The 19,158-nt window shown below is 34.8% G+C and overlaps 1 protein-coding gene across 3 annotated transcripts in view; it reads left to right on the plus strand.

Annotated features, from left to right (window-relative positions):
• Positions 1 to 19,158, plus strand: part of LOC145254817 (protein mono-ADP-ribosyltransferase PARP14-like) — a 99,261-nt gene that overhangs the window by 32,703 nt on the left and 47,400 nt on the right. For all 3 annotated transcript variants that reach the window (XM_080113643.1, XM_080113645.1, XM_080113644.1), the window contains 3 exons: positions 1,048 to 1,266; positions 4,012 to 4,117; positions 15,543 to 15,659. In XM_080113643.1, coding sequence (XP_079969769.1) covers positions 1,048 to 1,266; positions 4,012 to 4,117; positions 15,543 to 15,659 — 442 coding nt within the window. The remainder of the gene's footprint in view (positions 1 to 1,047; positions 1,267 to 4,011; positions 4,118 to 15,542; positions 15,660 to 19,158) is intronic.

A 19,158-nucleotide genomic window follows, 5' to 3' on the forward strand; every position in this document is an offset into this window, starting at 1 on the left:
GAGTCACTCCCCCAAGCAAGTAAACCCAATTTATGCCAATCCGCTTTCCAATCACCTAAATTCCATAATAAAACATATCCCCAAATCAATCAGCAAAAGAATTGGTGATAACTCTTCTTACGTAAACATAAACTGTCACAAAAATTTCTATAACAAAGCCCTTAAGGATAGTGGATATAAAACCGTACTACTAGAATATATTATTCCACCGATTTATCGGAGAGGGACCTATGTTTTCAGTGGCGTCCATGCATCTGTGCATCCATGCGTCTGTGCATCCGAGCATCCATTACAAAAATTCCCATTGTGCCTCCAGGGGCTTAAAAGAGGTCAAAAACGCCCCCAAATAGCCAAAAAATGACACATTCTGCCCAATAACTTTTGATCCATCCTTTAGATTTTTTGGAAACTTGCCCAAAATGTGGAGCCCATTGTTCTTAATATAAATCCAGTATTGGTGACCCAGGCAAAATTCTGGTTCGCATCCCCGGAGATTTTCAGTGCTAAAAACGCCTCTTTTTGTGGCTCTTTTTTCATATTTCTCAACAAAAACTTGATATGTCTGATTATATAGTGGTTTTTCACGGCGGTCAACTCAAATATACATGTATTAAGGCCTGAAACTGCACCGTTATCCATTTATAGTGGGATTCGGCATCCCCAGGGTCTCAAAAAAGGCAAAAATACCCCAAAATGGCCAAAAATGACACTTTTTGACCCATAGCGTTTGATTCATCCATTAGATTTTCCTGAAACTTGGTCAAAATGTGGAGGCTATTGTTTTTAATATAAATTCATGTGACCCTGGTAAAATTTTGGTTCGCATCCCTCTGGGACTTTTAGGGCTAAAAAAACATGCTTTTTGGAGCTCATTTTTCATATTAAGTTAATAATATTGAGTAGAATCTTAACAACGTCATAATAGGACTTTAAAGATGCAACTCAATATACCAATTTATAACTTGCATATAATCTCTAGACGCAGTTTAGTCAGATTTTTTAAATTTTTTTCTTGTTTGTTAACAGAAAATGTATTTTGTTTTTTAGCTAATCAAATCTACTATGAGCAACTGTCTTGAAGAAGCAGATGCATTGGATTTACAACACATTGCCTTCCCGGCATTTGGCACTGGAAACTTGTGTTACCCATCCAACATCGTGGCAAATTCTATGTTTAGTGCGGCATCAGAATATATATCGAATATTAAGACTGGTCTACAAAAAATATCCTTTGTGATCTTCCCAGAGGATACTCATCTGAAAATGGTAAGACGATCTGTGATCTGGATAAAAACAAAAATTATATATATGAATGGGGTAACTAACAATTGTTATGTTTTTATACTTGTTTTACTAGTTGATATTTTCATTTTTCAAATTATTGAAATAATTTTTTAAATAATGTTAACACATTTTGAACAATCTTCTTATGTCTTTTAAAGCATCTTCTTCAGAAAATTTGTAAAAATAGATGTTTTCGGAAAGCCATTTTGAGCATAAAGGAGTGAAAAGATGCTGTATCTCTCCCTTGTTTAATAGGGCCAGTTCAGAGTCATTGAGTGGTATCGGTCTTGTTCATTTTCCATTTTTTCTTTTTATTTATTCTTCTTCTTGTGTAGAAGTGTGGGGTGCATGGCTACTTCGTCTCATAAGTGTGTCTGTATGCATGTGTTCATGTGGGGGAAAGTGTTTGTGTGTGTGTGTGTGTGTGTGTGTGTGTGTGTGTGTGTGTGTGTGTGTGTGTGTGTGTGTGTGTGTGTGTGTGTGTGTGTGTGTGCCTTGTATTGGCTTGTGTAATGTAAGCTATATGTCATAGTTTGAATAAGCTATGTTTAGTCGTTTTTGGCAGGGGAGCTGTTATTTAATTTTGATTTTAAGATTTTAATTTCTTTCTATTGTGATTTTCTTATCCATAATATTTTGTCTTAGAAATACTTATAATTTGATAATTATAAATAAATAACTAATTATATGATTAATTATAATATTCTGAATACTGTTATTCCCTTGAGAGGCTTATGTTAGAAATTTCTGAATCCCTTTTGATTGAGTTTGAAGTAGATTAGGATGTGTTTTAAGTTTTGAGGTTGGCATTTACTGTTTATTATTTTTCTTGTTTTAAGTACGTTATTTAGTTTATCATTTTGACTGAGTAGGACAAAGTTTTCTGTTATCTCTGTGAATAGTTCTGGATTGTTTGTATTGTGTGTAGATATATGCTAGAATTTGTTTTTTGTTACGTTTTTTTTTGGGGGGATGGGGTTTCTACTGGTATTTTTCTGCCAGTTTGATACCTTTATGCATTAGCTATGATAGGTATGCTATTTTCTTCAGGGGTATTTGTAGTTTATTTAGTCGGGTCGATCAGAGGTGTTTGTTTGTGACTATAATCTGCACCATAGTCACCGACAAACACCTCTGGTCGACCTGATTAAATGAACTATGAATAACCTTGAGGAAATGAGAATACCCACCACATCTAATATGCAAAGGTATCAAACGAGCAGAAAAAATTCCAGTAGACTAACTAAGAACCCCCCTCCCCAAAAAAAACCGTAACAAAGAACAAATTCTAGTAGATGTCTGTACACACAATACATACAGTGGTTTAAATGATTTTACAAATAACCTAAATCTTAGTTACTTTTTTGTTTATATATATATATATATATATATATATATACTAGCAGGACACCCAGCGTTGCCTGGTCGTAAAATACGCATAAATATTATATTTTAATTCATACAGAAACTGAGACATGTGCATGCGAATAGTATGTTTTTTCTAAACAGTTCACTTCTTGTTAGTAAAAAAATAAAAGATAGAAAATACTTGGGCTGAGATCAAAACCAAAATCTAAAGACAGTGAGCCAAGTATGATATCTGGCTGGATTGACACAATCTTTAAAAAGTGTTTGCAAACATAAGTAATCTGTCATGTGAACTATCCAGGTATGCGCATTTGTTAAACGGATAAAAATCCGATCACACCCATGTAACAATTTTTTCAATTTTGACTCCTTAGCAGCCTTTTTTTCCAGATGAAAACCAATTAAAAGTTTTTCATATGTCTGAATACCCTATATACCAAATTTCAAGTCTGTAGATCAAAAATTCGTTGATTATATAAGTTGAGAAGTGTCCTATCTCTCTCTCTCTCTCACACACACACACATTCTCACTTTTATAGATATATAGATATACTAGCAGGCCACCTAGCATTTCCCAGTCATAAAATATTCTTAGATATAATGTTTTAATTTATGCAGATTTCGTATTTATCAATGTAGAGCTGAATAATTTGGGGTTTGAGATTAATAGTGAATTAAGACTAAATAAGTTTGGAGTTGAGAGTAATAGTAAATTAATAGCAGATAATTTTGGGTTTGAAATTAATAGTGAATTAATTAATAAATAAGTTTTGAGTTTAGAACAATAGTAAATTAATAGCAAATAATTTTGGGTTTGAGATTAATAGTGGATTAATCTATCTATTACATCTATAAGAGTGAAATTGTGTGTGTGTGTGTGTGTGTGTGTGTGTGTGTGTGTGTGCGTGTGTGTGTGTGTGTGCATTTCCCTAGCAAACTATTCTGTCAATTTTTAGTCTGCAGATTCGAGGTTTGACATAATGAGTATTAAGATTTGGGAAAATCTTTTTAATTGGTTTTCGGCTACAAATTTCGTTGTCAAGTTCAACGATTTGAGTTTTGAAAACTCTACCAAACTCCTCCGCCAATTTTGGGTTCTAAGTTTTATATGTAGGTTACCTGGACATGAGTACAAACTTTTGATTATATATATTATATATACATATGCATATAAAGTTATTAACAGTACATAGAGTCTGAGCAAAGCCGAGCTGCACTGCTAGCATATATATATATATATATATATATATATAATCATAATTCAAAAACTCTTTTTCATTATAAAAGCTTATTTTATTGCAAGTTTGTTTTTTTTTTAATTTATCATTGTTACTTTAAAGGAATCGTTTTACTTTATAGGCATTTGAAAATGCAAGTTCTGGAGGAACAACTATCCCATCTAGTGATCGGGATTATGACTCTCCATCAAAGAGATATGAACCAATCAGTGATGATCTCCCACAAGGTAATCAAAAGTATATCCTGCATCTTACCAATCCTCTATATTGAAGACTAATGTGTATTTATTTGTATATATGTATATATAATTGAACAAGTTAAAATGCTTTGATGAAATGAACTTGAAACTAATATTTTTTTCAAGTGCTCAACAGATTATTTTTTTATTTGTTAAAATCCCATTTATCTTTTCTTCAGCTCCAATTAGTTAACATCACAATTTAGAGTTGAACAAAAAGCAGCAACTTTTTTATACTCAACTACATAGTCATCAAAAACACATATATAAATGAAAACATAATATAATAATATTATAAGTAAAAAGTTATAAAAAAATAATAAAATTATAAAGAATAAACATTAAAAGAATAAATATGAAATAATAATAATAATAACTGTTGTGGTGGCACACATTCATTTGCATATGTGGATAGTAATTACACATAAATAGGAAGACTCAGTTAGTCTGAGTGTGCGTTCACCAGAAGCTACCGAAGGCTGCTGAGAGCAGATATGTTTCTCCAGCAAAGACTCTCTTATTTGACACCATTATGTAAATATCCTGTAAATATACTTTTTCCTAATACACTTCTTATTTGATCTACCTTTGTTTGTTGAGTCGTCATTTGTATTGCTTTCTACGTTACTTGTTTCAACCTGCAAACTTAACAGTGACGACGAGGATGAACGTCAAATATAACAGTTTGACGAAGAAATGGAAAGAACTCACTAAAAAAAGAAGTACAATGCAACGGTTGACCTTTCTAAGGAATACAAGTTTTGACGAACGAAATAGTCGTAAAAACGGATTTTACGCTAAAGAGAAGTTCGACTCAAGCGGAAAAAATTAATAATTCAGTGAACATTGGAAAACTGTAAAATATTTTCCTCGCAAAGTGCAACACTAAAAGAAAGAAATGGTTGTTTCCCAAATTCCAAGAACAAAAACTACATTCAGGTTAAAACAAAAAAAACTCGATTAATAGTATTTTATTTACTAAAATACTAGTCGGAAAAAAAAGAGGCAAAACAAAACCTTTCATTGTAGTCTTAAAAAAAAAAACTCGAACGTGGCAAAAAAAAAGCGACGATTTACGCCGTTTCCTGTGGAATCCATCTAAAAAAAAAAATGACAAACTGTAAAACGACAAACAGACTCGTATTACTAAATTACGAAGAATAGATTCGTATTACTAAATTACAAGGAAGTAACATACGAAGAAAAAAAAAGTTCACCAGTGGATTTCCTAAATTGCTGTAAATACCAATTAAAGACTTTTTGGTAAACCAAATTTTTCTCTTCGGTATTAAAAAAAAAATACCACAGTTAAACTAAAATCAAGGAAAGATTTTTTTTAAACTAAAGTTGTCACTGGATAACGGATATAAGACAGTAAAACGTCACGCAAAAAAAAATAATAAATAATAAAATTTAAATGTAGTCCATACATTTTATTTTTTTCAATTGTGACTCGAGTTGAAAAACTTTTTTTTTTCTATGGAAAGAGTTGTACTTAAGTTCGGCTGTTATTTATTAGGAAATGCCTAAAACAGAAAAGTAAATCGTATTTTGTGGTTTCAGCAAAAGCCTCAGTTCTTATGTTGTGGTTGGATGAGCTTGACTCGCTAGCGAAGTGAGAAAATATTATTCAAGCAGCGATATTACTATTGAAAACAGGAACTATGAACAATTTTTTTTTGTAACACAAGCCATTTTATATTGTACGGATATTGTGTTGCATGTGAAATTGTACAATTTTTCTTCGTAACTGCATTACTGCTACTGAAGGATACAAAAAAAATGGAAGATTTATCTAGAATGTTAATGCAATTTTTGCAGATGCAATAAAAGGCGCAATCCGAGCTAGATGTATGTAGAGAGGATAAATTATTGAAATGGCAAATGAAACAAGAAGAAAGGTAGAAGAAATTACAACTTGAACAAGAAGAAAGGCAGAAGAAATTACAATTTGAATATGAAGAAAGGCAAAATGAACGTTTTGCTAAAACACTGGAACTATTAAAGACTAATCAAGAAAAGGTCGACAATACTAATTTCTCGCATACAACTATATTTAATAGCATGGACACATTTAATTATGTGCCGGAGGAAGAAAAGACTTTTGAAGCATACTATACAAGATACGAGGATGTCTTTCAACTGGACTGCAAAAGTTGGCCAAATAGCCAGAAAGTGAGCCTTTTACTCAGGAAGTTGAGTATAAGAGAACACAGCAAGTTCGTAGATTATATACTACCTAAAAAAACTACGGAATTAGATTTCATGGAAGCTGTAAAATTACTAAAAGAATTATTTCATCCGAATATATCTCTTTTTCATAAGAGATGGTTGTGTATGAATCTAAGGAAGATGGACAACCAAGATTATTTGACATACGCATTAGTTGTCAATAAAAACTGTGATAATTTTAAGCTAGCGGAACTAACAGTAGAAGATTTCAAATGCCTAATCTTCGCACAAGGGTTAGTCTCCACGAAAAATTCAGAAATACGCAGACGAGTGTTGCCTAAGCTGGAATCTGAGCAAGATTTAACACTTCAGAAATTAGCAGAGGATTGTGAAAGGGCCATTACACTAAAAATGGATTCAAAAAAGATAGAAGAATCCGGAGTGGCATATGTAAGAAAGGTTAGAAAACCATACACACCAACCAAGAACTATACAAATAAAAGCAGTCAAAACGGAACGAGATATTCCAAATATAATAATTATAATTATAGTAAAGAATATAACAAGTCTCTTCCTAGATATAACTGTAAGAGATGCGCAGAATGACATTGGGAATCGAATTGCCCTTATAAGAAGAAAAAATGCTACATTTGCAAGAAAGTCGGACACAAAAGCGATTGTTGCAGATATAAAGATTTCACGAGAAAGAGAGTACAGCAAACAAAATCAAATGAAAAATTAGACAAAAATCGGCGAAAATACATAAAAGCGGAAATATTTAAAACGCCAATAAAATTACAACTGGATTCAGGATCCGATATTTGTATAATAAACTTGAATACATGGAAAAAGTTGGATAAACCAACCATGATGAAAACAAGTAAATCAGCTCGGATGGTAACTGGTGGTGAGATAAAATTTGAAGGAGAAGTTATCCTTCCAATAAAATTGAAAGAGATTATGAAGAAATTAAAAATGTTCGTATTGAAAAATAACGAAAACCTGTTTGGAATAGATTTAATTGAGAAATTTGGACTCTGGGATAAGCCAATTAATACATTCTGTAAAAAAATATAATGTACTACTCCAACAACAGAAATATAAAAGAGGACTTAAAAAAATTATTCCCTGATGTATTTATGACTAAATTAGGTCGTTGCAATAAATTTAAGGCCTCGTTTGAACTTAAAGAAAACACCAGCCCAATTTTTAGAAAAAAGCGAAACGTGCCGTTCGCTGGGTTGGAAAAGATTAATAAAGAATTAGACAGATTGGAACAGACAGGAATACTATCAAAAATAGAACATAGCGACTGGTCAGCCCCCACCGTATATTTAAAGAAAAAGAAGGTGAAATCAGTGTTTGATAAACTATTGCCAAGAAAAGCAATTGTCCGAAACACTACACACATGATAAGAAATAAATATAACTCGGGAGATCGAGTATATTTCAGGTGCTACAGGAATAAAACTTCTTACTGGGAATGTGGAGTAGTGGATAAACGCATTGGTGATTATGCATACATGATTAACTTAACAATAAAATTTCTAAATTTTTGACATGAGGATTGATTAGTTATATTATTGGGATTCTTCAGACTACTGTTCTGATCTTGAGTGTCATTTTTGCAACATATCAGTCGATGTAACCTCCAACCTCCTTCAGATGTATCTTGTCAAACTCAAATCTTTCTGTCGAACTTAGAAATCTGTATAGAATTTTGGATGGAAACTTTCCTTTAATCTACAGGAATAGCATGTTCTTGTTTTGTCAGCTATGACTGACTAAAAGTCCTAAGTAATTCGAAATTGTATTTTTAATGTCACCCACACTTCTAGAGGTTGATGGTTCGATCCTCATCTTATCATTACAAAGATCCATACACAATCAAGTAGTTTCTGAGATATACTAAAAGAAATAGGCATTATACCTTGTTGACTTGGAATGAGTGTTTTATGCCAAAGTTCTAGAGAAAATGTGGTATTGTGGTGATAACAGATGCCATAATACTTTATACCTTAATGAAAAAGGTAAAAGTCAAGATGGACCTGGAAAACGACTGTGATAATTCTGGGGAAAGAGGTAATATTGAACCTCACATCATCAGGGCATTATTATATCTCTGTTGATAAGATAGGGATCGTCCAGACCCAATAAAAGAATTCAGTTAATCTTGAAGAACTGAATATTTAAGACAGAAAATTAATCCTACTGAAGCTCCATCGTCAATTTGCTCACCCTTCAAAGAAACAACCAGCGACACTTTTAAAGGATGCTATGACATGGAAGGAAGAATATTTTGGAGAAAACAACTTCCAAGTGCCAATTATGCCAGTTGTGTGCAATATTACCCTCTAAACCAGTGGTGTCAATGCTCATGGTAAAATCATGCAATGAAAAAGTTGCAATATACAAAGGCCGTTGAATCCTTTACATGATTGACATGTGATCCAGATACATTATATCAGTGTTTATTGATAAAAAAAAAAAACAAGTTGTGTAATTGATGCTCCGATGAAGAATTGGGCTGGAGTATTTGGTATTATGGAATCGTTGATAACTGACAACAGTGAGGAATTCAGAAGAGATGCGTGAAGTTACCTCGATCCTGAACACTATATGCACCAGCCTTTTTCAGAATGAACTCTGTGAATGTGTACATGCCATAACTGACATGATGCTACTGAAGTTGCAAACTTAGAATATTGGAATACAGCCAGGAATACTCCTAACCTGGGCTAACATAACAAGAAACTCCTAATAAATGTACAATGGATTCAGCAGTTATCAGCTAGTATTCATCAAAAATTAAAACTTGATCCAATCACCAGCTTTGGATGGAGCAACAAGTAACAATTTTTCAGTATTTTAGCACTTTACACAAAATACATAAGACTTAAATTCAACCTGAAGCATATAAAAGGATCATACATGCTTTAAGATTCAAGATCAGAACATCAGAGCAGGTTTTCCAGAATAGTATTTTACAAGCAGGATGGAAAAGAACGATGTCTCAAACCAAGGGAGGTAGTTTTCCAGGATGGCAAAGTCATCTTCATGAGGCATGATAGTGTATTTGTGAGAGTCTCACCAAATAGACTCTGCAAACTAAAACCAGGTTTTAGTGAAACACCTGGGGAAAGTAATCAAAAAGCTATGACTGAAGAAGACCAGGTGGCAGCTGAAAGAAAGAAAATTCCTACTGTGGTGCCTGCCACTTTGGTAACAGAAACTCTTCCCATTGTGGCACTTACCAACCTGCTTGCTGACTCACAATGATCAACCAAAGGATGTTGAATCCATAAAAGCACATTTTTAAAAAAGAAGCAAATCCAGTATAAGTTATCAGGTTCAGAAAACTGGGTTGCAGCTACCATTTTAGGGAAAGCTGTAAAGAATACTGGAAAACAACAAGGACTGGTAAAACGTTCAGGATAATAGCAGTGATAAGAAGAGAAGTTTAGATTTGCAGAAAATTGAGTGGAAAGTTTCAGAAGAGCCGGATGAAAATGAACTAGTCCATGTTACAGAGGACACATATAAAGCATATAAAGCATATAAAACAGTGTAAGTCTGTCAAACAAGTCGAGTTACAAAAACTCTTAGATTTCTGCTCACATGATGAAGTGGAAGACAAAAGCCAAAATACCATATCCACTAGGTGGATGAAACTGAGCATATGGAAGCAAAAAAGGAACAAATGAAAAGGTTGAGATTTTTTTAAACCTTTTATCTAAGTGATCATGAAACGAACTGCTTGGCGAGACAGGATGTTCTGGCAGCAGCGGCGATGGAAATGCTGGTCGGGTGTTTAATATGACTCGGTGACGATCTAGTGTTAGGTCAGGCTGAGGCGGGGGCATCGATGTCAGGAATGTGGCTTATGTGTTCTGGCGTCTGGAATACTTGTGCAGTGGCAGCGATGACAGGAATGTGGCTTAATGTTCTAGTGTCTGGAATATGGGTGCGGCGATGGGAGAAGAGGAGTAATCCTAATAGCATGCGTTGCTGTGGAGAGTTGGTGACAGTGGCTCCTGCTATTGGCAGGGCAAACCTCACTGTCTGGTATGCTGTGGTTATCTAGCTACAGCGGCGACGGAAGAGGGGTAGTCTTCAAGGCTTGCTGTCCAGTATCACAAGTGAGATGGTGGCAGTTGCGCAGTAATTTTAGTAGCTGTTTTCGCTGGCGAGAGGTTAACAGCTGTTGGCTGGTGAGCTGTGGTGATCTGGCAGCGACGAAAGAGGGGTAGTCTTCAAGGCTTGCTGTTCAGTATCACGAGTGAGATCGTGATGGCAGCAGTGGTGCAGTAATTTTAATAGTTGTTGTTGCTGGCGAAAGGTTAATGGCTACAGGCTGGTGACGGAGCGAGATTCGCAGCTTGACATGCTGGGCCGATCTGCTCACTTGTCGAAAAAGCTGTCATTTTTATACTTCCGATGCAGACGTAGTTGTAAACAAAAGGCGGCTTTTATCACTGGTCAGCGTTTTCGCTTTTTATTTGTGTTTTTTTTTTTTTGTGTTTTAATGTGTTGTAGGGAGTCGTCTGTTTGGTGTTTGTATACATGTGTTATATCAATTTAAAGCTAAGAAAGTTGTGAATGCGTTCTAGTAGGTGTTGTAGTGTTTTGTGAGATAATTATTTGTGTTTATATGCTGCCGTAGTTGCGTCTGCTGTGATGTTTGTGTTTTGTATTTTGATTTTTCTTTTGATGTACAGCTTCCTCTGGTAGTTTTCTTTGTTGAAGTGAGGTGCGAGTTATTCCGTTGATGTGTGTATATAAAAAATGGGCTTTGATGTTATCGTGTGTGTTTAGTGTGTTCATTTATTTTGTATTGACAAACCGGGTTCGTCTTAGCATCGCCATTATTGTCACTGCTGCTGCTCCTGCTGGTTTCTGGTTAATTTATGTAAATATGGAGGGATATGCGATATAACCTTGTGATGTGTTTATTCAACCACTAGTAGAGATCAGCACCCTCAAAGGTTTTATTTGGAAACTGAGTTATGGCTTATATGGCCTCAAAGATGGTGGCAGTCAAATTTTTTTAGTGTCTGAAATGAACTCCTCTCCTTGGGATCTACACAGTCAAAACTTGACTCTGCTATGTTTATGAGGACAGAGAATGGATGACTGTCAGATATTATAAGTTGCCATATAGATGATTCCTCCCATGCGAGTAATAAATATTTTGAGACAATAATCAATAAGTTATGCACAAGACTCCTGGCTGGAAAAATTGAAGATGAAGACTTTAAATTGGTTTCTGGATTACATAAGAAGTTGATGGTATAACAGTGGATCACACAGGTTATATATACAATTTGGATCATCCACGGCTGGAGCCAGGAAAGACTCCTTAGAAGTTTGATCAACTCAACCCAAAAGAGCAAACACTATACCAAAGAATAGTTAGACAGGTAAATTGGACTATATAAGGTTCAAACCCCAATCTAGCTTTTAAAATGGTTGACATGAGCACTGAACTCAATCAAACAGTTAGTGACTTGATACAAGTGATAAAAACAGTTGGATGCTTAAAAGAAATCAAATCCACCCAACTATACTCACAGCAAAAAGAGAAACAAGGTTAACAATTGGGAAGTTTTTGTTTATATAGATTCTGCTCTAGGAAACTTCAATGATGGAAAAGGCAGTGTTGAGGATTACTTGATATGGTTGAGGATAGGTTTAGAAATTGCTGCCCCATGGTCTGGCAGGCTGAAAACATAAGGAGAGTTGGTTAGATCAACGATAACAGCTGAAGGTTTGGCTTTACTAGAAGGTTTAGGGAGCTGTTAGCCAATCTCTTAACTACAGAGTAAAGCAGACTACCAATCACAACTTTTGTGGGCAACAAAACATTATTGAAACATTACAGTCTACTAAACTAGTGATGATATATGTGTTTGCATGTTGACATTACTGCTCTCTGTGAAATGCAGTACAACAACTTGGTGTCCTTAAAATGGTGCAGAGAAGATCCAGCTTGCCAATTCACTCACTAAGAGAGAACCATGTGGGACTGAACTTTTAAACATTCTTCAAAACGGAAAGATGCCAAAAGAATTTATATAAAAAAAATTTTTTCATGAGAGGCATAATAATCCTCCAGATCCAAGGGTAGTCTAACCCAATGAAGATTATAAAAAAGTAGGGAATGTAGAGAAAACACAATTAACGTTAATATATTAGGTTGACAAGAAAGTTCTTGTGGCTTTTAACTTTCAAATTCAGATGAACATATCTTGGTTCAAACAGAAATTTATTGATCAAAATAAGCACCATCAGAATCGACACACTTTTGCTAACTAAATATAAAAATAAAACAAGTGTATTTACACCATTAACGTAAAAATTTTGCATTCTGGTGGCGATGAAGTTACTGAAGGTGTTTTTTATATCAGGTTTTTAAGCATTTCTCACACAGAAAGTTGTCGAGATGCTTGAAAAAGTGGTAGTCAGAAGGTGAGAAGTCTGGAGAGTATGGCAGATAAGGCAAAGTTTCGTAGCTCAAGTCATTCAACTTCTTCAGGATCGGTTTAGCAACGTACGGTTGGGCATTATCATGGAGGAGAATTGGGCCTTTTCTGTTGACTAATGCTGGGTGTTGTTGTCGAAGTTTCTCATGCATTTCATCAATTTGTTGACAGTACTTTTCTGTCATAATGGTTTCGCCTGCATTAAAAAACCTGTAATGGATGAAACCGGTCGCAGATCACCAAACAGTCAGCATGACCTTCTTTTGGTGCAACTCTGGCTTTGGGAAGCGTTGTGTAGCTTTCTCTGCATCTAATCACTGAGCTGAGTATCACTGGTTGTCATAAAGAACCCACTTTTCATCACAAGTCACAACCTGGTTTAGAAATAGATCGTTCTTGTGTAAAAAAAATGGAAGATGACATTTCATAATGGGGTTTTCTTTGGTTATTGTTCAATTCATGAGGCACCCATTTATCAAGTTTTTTCGTATTTTCAATCTCTCTCAAGTGGTTAGAAATCGTTGTATATGTTAGTCTAATTCAGAAGCAAATTCTGAAACAGTTTTGCATGGATTGACTTTGACTAAGGCTCTTCATTGATCGTTGTCATCATCCGATGACCGACCATTACGCTAATCATCTTCAAGACTCTTGTCGCTGCCACGAAGTTTCTTAAATCACCATTGTTCTGTGCATTCAGTAGTAGTTCCTGGGCCAAATGCTTCATTGATATCGTGAGCTGTTTCAGCAGCTTTTCAACCTAGCTTGAATTGAAATAAGAAAATTGTGCCAATTTGCTTTTTTTCCGTCTTGTATTCAACATTTTGAAAAGAAGACATGTTTTAAAACAATTGTAATTTAAACAATTAGATAAAGTGAAAAACGCTCTTTAAAATGATTTATGAAGTAAAGTTATAATGAAAATTTATTTTAAAATACATCATTTGAAATCCAAATTAAAAATTTTGCAAGAACTTTCTTCCTACCCTAATATTAATGGATGCAGGGACTTAAATCCTCTTCTATCTTCAACGATGGGGGAATTCTTTAATAACAAAGTCTTTTATATACATCAAGTGGCCTCAGTGAGAGACAATCTGTATCGTTGAGTGGAGAGGTTCCTAAGAAATAAACCATCCTGTCAAATCCAAGCAACTATCTGTTGTGTTTTTTTCCAGTAATACTAACAAGGTATAATACACCCTCCCAGGCCTTTGCCTCCCATCTTTCGGGGAGAGGAGGGTTAAGTTGATTGCTTACACCTTAAACGCCCCTATTGAGGAACGCCAATAGATCAGCCCAGGCAATTTTGAAATGGCCAAAGTGTTCTTCCATTAGTAGTGTTGGCTTCACTTTTCCCATCTTCTTGAACTTCTGTCACATCTTCTTGTGATGAGAAGGAAACAAATAAAGAATTCCGCTTGACATTTTTATTCCGGCTCCAAAGCCAACAGTTTAGACCATTTTTTAAATGACATTTTTGTTGCCTGAAGTTAAGACTTGCCTACCATTGTTCGGGGTGAGTAAGTTAATTGCCTACTGGCTGCCCCGCCCTTATCAAGAAATGCAGATGGGTCTGTCTAGGCAATTTTTAAATGCCCAGCGTATTCTTCCTTTAGGGGTGCTGGCTTCACTTTCCCCATTTACCAAACCTTTTGTCATATCTTCCTGTAGTTGGAAGGAAGTAAATAGAAAAATTATCCCAGAGGCTGAGATGCCCCACTGCCAACTGCTTGGCCAGCATTGAGTTTAGGAAGTGGTGGAAAACAACACCAGCAGCAACAAATCAAATTGCCCTTTTTAGGACAGCTCACAAACTACAGAAACGTGATTTCTCTTCCATACCTTGCTGCCTGTTTCATCTGCCTGACTGTAACTATTCTCTCCAGCTCCGACTGCTACATGTCCAGTTCCTGCATCAGTTCACTCCTTCATTTCCTCCTCCGCCTTCTGCAGTGTCCTGCAACTCTAGCCGCAGCTCACTTCTCCAGCTTCAAGTTCCTATGACTCCATCTCACTTCTGCAGCTTCCAGCACCTCATGCTCCAGCAACTTTCAGCAGTTTTCTCCAGCAGCACCTGCTCATACTTCTGCTTGTCCTAGCTCCTTCCATTGGTTCCTGTCAATAGCCTACAACTTCTTGTTCCAGTGCCCATTGATCCTCACTCTCTGTTTCGGTGCTCAGTAGCTTCCGGCATTCAACATTTAGCCCTCTGTTCCAGTAATTGTCAATGCCTAGCTCAAGGATCCTGCCTTTTCTGCAACTACTATTCCTGTCGATATAGCTCTCAGTTACATCCGCACGGACCAGACCTACCTGAGTATCTCATTACACCTCAGGGATATCCACATCAATTTCTATGTGACATCATTCTATGCTGTCCAGGATCCAATTTCCACATTCTCAGTCTTTCGAGTTATTCAGCACTGCACATTTCTGTCCATCCAGTCTCCACTGCTGCCCAGGTACAACATTTCCGGTTCCTCGGCTTTCTTGTTTCCAGAATTTTTGTCAATCAATTTCCTCCAGTTCTTCTACCTTTTTCCTTTGGTATTTATGATGAAATAAGTACATTTCTTTTATAACGGTTCATTTGCATTTGTCATCTCTTCTTTACCAATTTTTTTGTTTTTACCTGTGTCTACTTTCTTAGCTCTCTGGTCGATTGGCATCCTCAACCTATTGGCCACCTGCAACAGAGATATACAATATGTAGACATTTTCTCATGTTTATGAAAATTGTTTTTGTTTTTTTACAGATAAGAATTTTAACGTTAACATCAATGGCATCAACTTGATTGTAGTGCAAGGAAATATCGTTGATGAACATGTTGATGGAATTGTTCATGGGACAAATACACATTTCAGTTTAAATGGTAAGAAAAAATAAATTATACATCCAATTAAAAAGATTTATGTTCATTTTGTTTTCCAAAATAAAAAATACATATTTATGCTTTTAGGAAAAGAGCAATTTTTTTTCTACAGTGTTGCCATTTAATTCACATAGTGTCAGTATACACGATAAAGATAAATGTGAATAGACGGCAAAATATTAAGTCTCTTTACATTTTTATTATCCATAAAGAGATATATTCTTTGTAGTTATGCAAGAACAATGTTTTTTCAAACATTTCACATTTTATGAATTTTCCAAAAAAATCAATGTAGAATAGTGATATTGTTGGTGATCCAATTGATCACAGGAAAGGTGGCCTCATTGATGGGGATGTCGGATTTGATCTAAAAAGTCATTCATGTCCAGGGTTTGAATCATGCGAATCTGGCTGGACAGTGATATTCACACTGACTATTCTGCAAGGATGAAAGGTATACATATTTGGATAATAATTTTAAATATTTATTATTAAAAATATTATATATATATATATATATATATATATATATATATATATATATATAGAGAGAGAGAGAGATAGATAGATAGATAGATAGATGGATAGATAGATAGATAGATAGGGACTTAAATCATGCCAGATAGATAGATAGATAGATAGATAGATATTATTCAGCTTTAATGACATGATAAGCAAACAGGTTCTCCCCTAGGTCTGGCTTTAGCAAATATTTTTGTAGGTTTCCACAAAGAGAGTCTACTTTCTATTTTTAAAAGCCAGACCACTGCCTCCTCTGCTCTCATAGTCTCCTCAGTATTTAAAGTTTAATACTTTTAAGTTGTAGAAACATTAGAGTTTCTCCATTCTCAGGACACAGCCTGTTCCTCATAGTTTCATACACATTACCACCTGTAATGAAGAGTCTATGACTCTCCACAGATGAAGGTGGTGCACTTAAATATTTTGACGCCAGTTTACTTAGCAGTGGTAAGGTCTCGTGTGTCTTTTTCCATCACTGAAATGGATCATCACCCCTTGCAAGTAATAGTAAAGTTACATAATGATCAAGTTATTTTGTGCACTTAAGCATAAGTTTAGATTGTGATTCTTGTAGTTGCAATCTCAAGGTTTAACTCAGCTTCTACATGCTCTAAGTTTTGATTGGTTACTGTAGGCTGATTTGAAGCTTATTCATCAAACAGGTTTAAAAGAAATACAGTTTTACTTTCACGTTAATCTTCTTGACTCTCAACAGAGCTGTAAGAAGTGTATCCTGCTGATTCTGTTCATTATCATCAGTAGAAAGTAAAAGATGTAGAATCCAATTCTTAATGTCATTCTTTGGAAATTTAAATTTGAATCTTGGATCTAGGAAAATAGACACACACAAGTTTTTATGATTTAGGTAGGATGAAAATCTTGTTTCCATTGATAACCTGAATTGTCCAACAGTGGTAAGGATTCGACTCAAGTCAGAAATATTAGAATTAGGTTGGACAGCTTTTACAAGAAATAACCTTAAAGCTAAAATTGTAGGTATTATCATCTATATGGTTCAAGTTCTGTGGCTTGCTTCTTTGGTGATTTCTTCAAATGGTCTCAATAACTGAGCAATTTTTTGAACAAGTCCCCATTTATAAGTTGTTGAGGAAGGAATCTTATTATCAACAACATGCATTACAAAAGCTTTTCATTGTTCTAAATTTCTTTTAAGCATCTTGAATGAGTTTATGTTTTTCCAAATAAAGCTGATTGTGTATTTCAGTTAATTTACTAATTGCTAATGGAGAGTAATTGAGAAGTGAGAGACTATATTTTTGTTAGTTGTAATGATTGTCTTAAGAGCCTGTTGGGAAAATAATGAGTTACAATGTATGTATGAAGCATGATAGTGATTCTAAACCTTATTCCCTGACACCAGCAACCATATTTGTTCCTGAATCCCGCAAGAATAAGAAAACTTTGAAGATTTTATATTCATCTAGAACATTGTACAATTTTTCACTTATTCTTGCACCTGTCTGTGCATAGAACAACTCTAAGCACAGCTCTGCACTGTTCAAAGTCATTTGAATTGAATGATTTGTCAAACTAAAAATGGGAACATTTTGTAGCTGTCCAAATGTCTGTAGTTCATAAAATGCTGCTAATTTCATCAAGAGACAATTTGTCTTATTTTTGTAAATATATTGAAAATTAGATCAATTTTTACCACGTGCGCCAGCGTATTATAAGCACCCCAACCTCCCCATGTTAAGAACGGCTTTTGGAATAAACACTCCCCCAACTTCTAAAGCCGTTCTTAACACGTGGAGGTTGGGGAGGTGTTTCTTCCGAAAGCCGTTCTTAACATGGGGAGGTTGGGGTGTTTATAATATGCTGGGGCACATTGTAAAAATTGACCGAAAATTATTTTAGAGTGAAGTACTTTATTAATGGAATACTGTAATTTGAACAAAGTTTTGCAATAAGCCTATTAAATCCAATGTCAGATGTTACAGATAATGGATCTCTTGTGACCTGTGGTCATTAATATCCCAAACTTTCTTTTTGGCCAATATTGATTCTATAGTAGTTTGGTGTTTCACTGGAGGCTCAGAGTCGCTCCAACTTGTTCCTGGAATGTTTGTCCCTGAGTATTCATTGCTTCCTTTTTTATCTACAACTTTTGCTTCTTTTGGATGAACATTTTTAAGATGGATAAGTTGTAAAAGTTTTTGCTGATTTCCCACCCCTTTTTACCATGGTTTGACATAACTTGCAGACAGCTGTATTCTTATTCTTGGGATTGACATCAAAATACTTCCAATAGAATCTGGTTTCCATAATGATTGAAAGTTGTCAATGTTTAATTATTTTTTTACGTAATTAAATGACTTATGTCTAATATCTAATTAGTAATTTATCTCAATAAAATATGCGGTATCTAAACCAGAAAAATAAAAATATATCTGTAATGGTAGCAAGAGTCCAAAAATGAGGAACAAGAGTATGATTGATGAAGAATGATTTATTTTTGGTTCGTACATCGCCGCAATTTACTATACAATTGCTCAACATGAAAACTGAAAAATGAAGTAATAATTTTCTTTATCAGTGATTTAAAGTAAAAAATAATAATGTTAATTCGATAGGAAGGAGGGAATTTTTTCATATGTTTACATCTATTTGCCTCAAATTCAGTGCACATGTTAACAGCAGGTCATGCTTGTCATTTGATAATATGGTGTAACCGATGCATGTAGTTTTGATAAATTTTCACTGGCAAACAAAAAAGGGAGTTAACTTGTCTTTGTTTACAATATAAGTTAATTAATATTAGTATCATTTATGACAACAAAATTGGCTGATAAATCGGCCGGTTAATCAGTAATTGGCCGATTATCAAAGGATGATTAATCAGTAATCAGCCAATTTGCTAATCGGTACATCCCTAATCTCATCATGTCTATCTATCTATCTATCTATCTATCTATCTATCTATCTATCTATATATATATATATATATATATATATA

This window comes from Euprymna scolopes, chromosome 30 (assembly GCF_053919585.1).
Source record: "Euprymna scolopes isolate OS-2025 chromosome 30, ASM5391958v1, whole genome shotgun sequence".
Lineage (NCBI taxonomy): Eukaryota > Metazoa > Mollusca > Cephalopoda > Sepiida > Sepiolidae > Euprymna > Euprymna scolopes.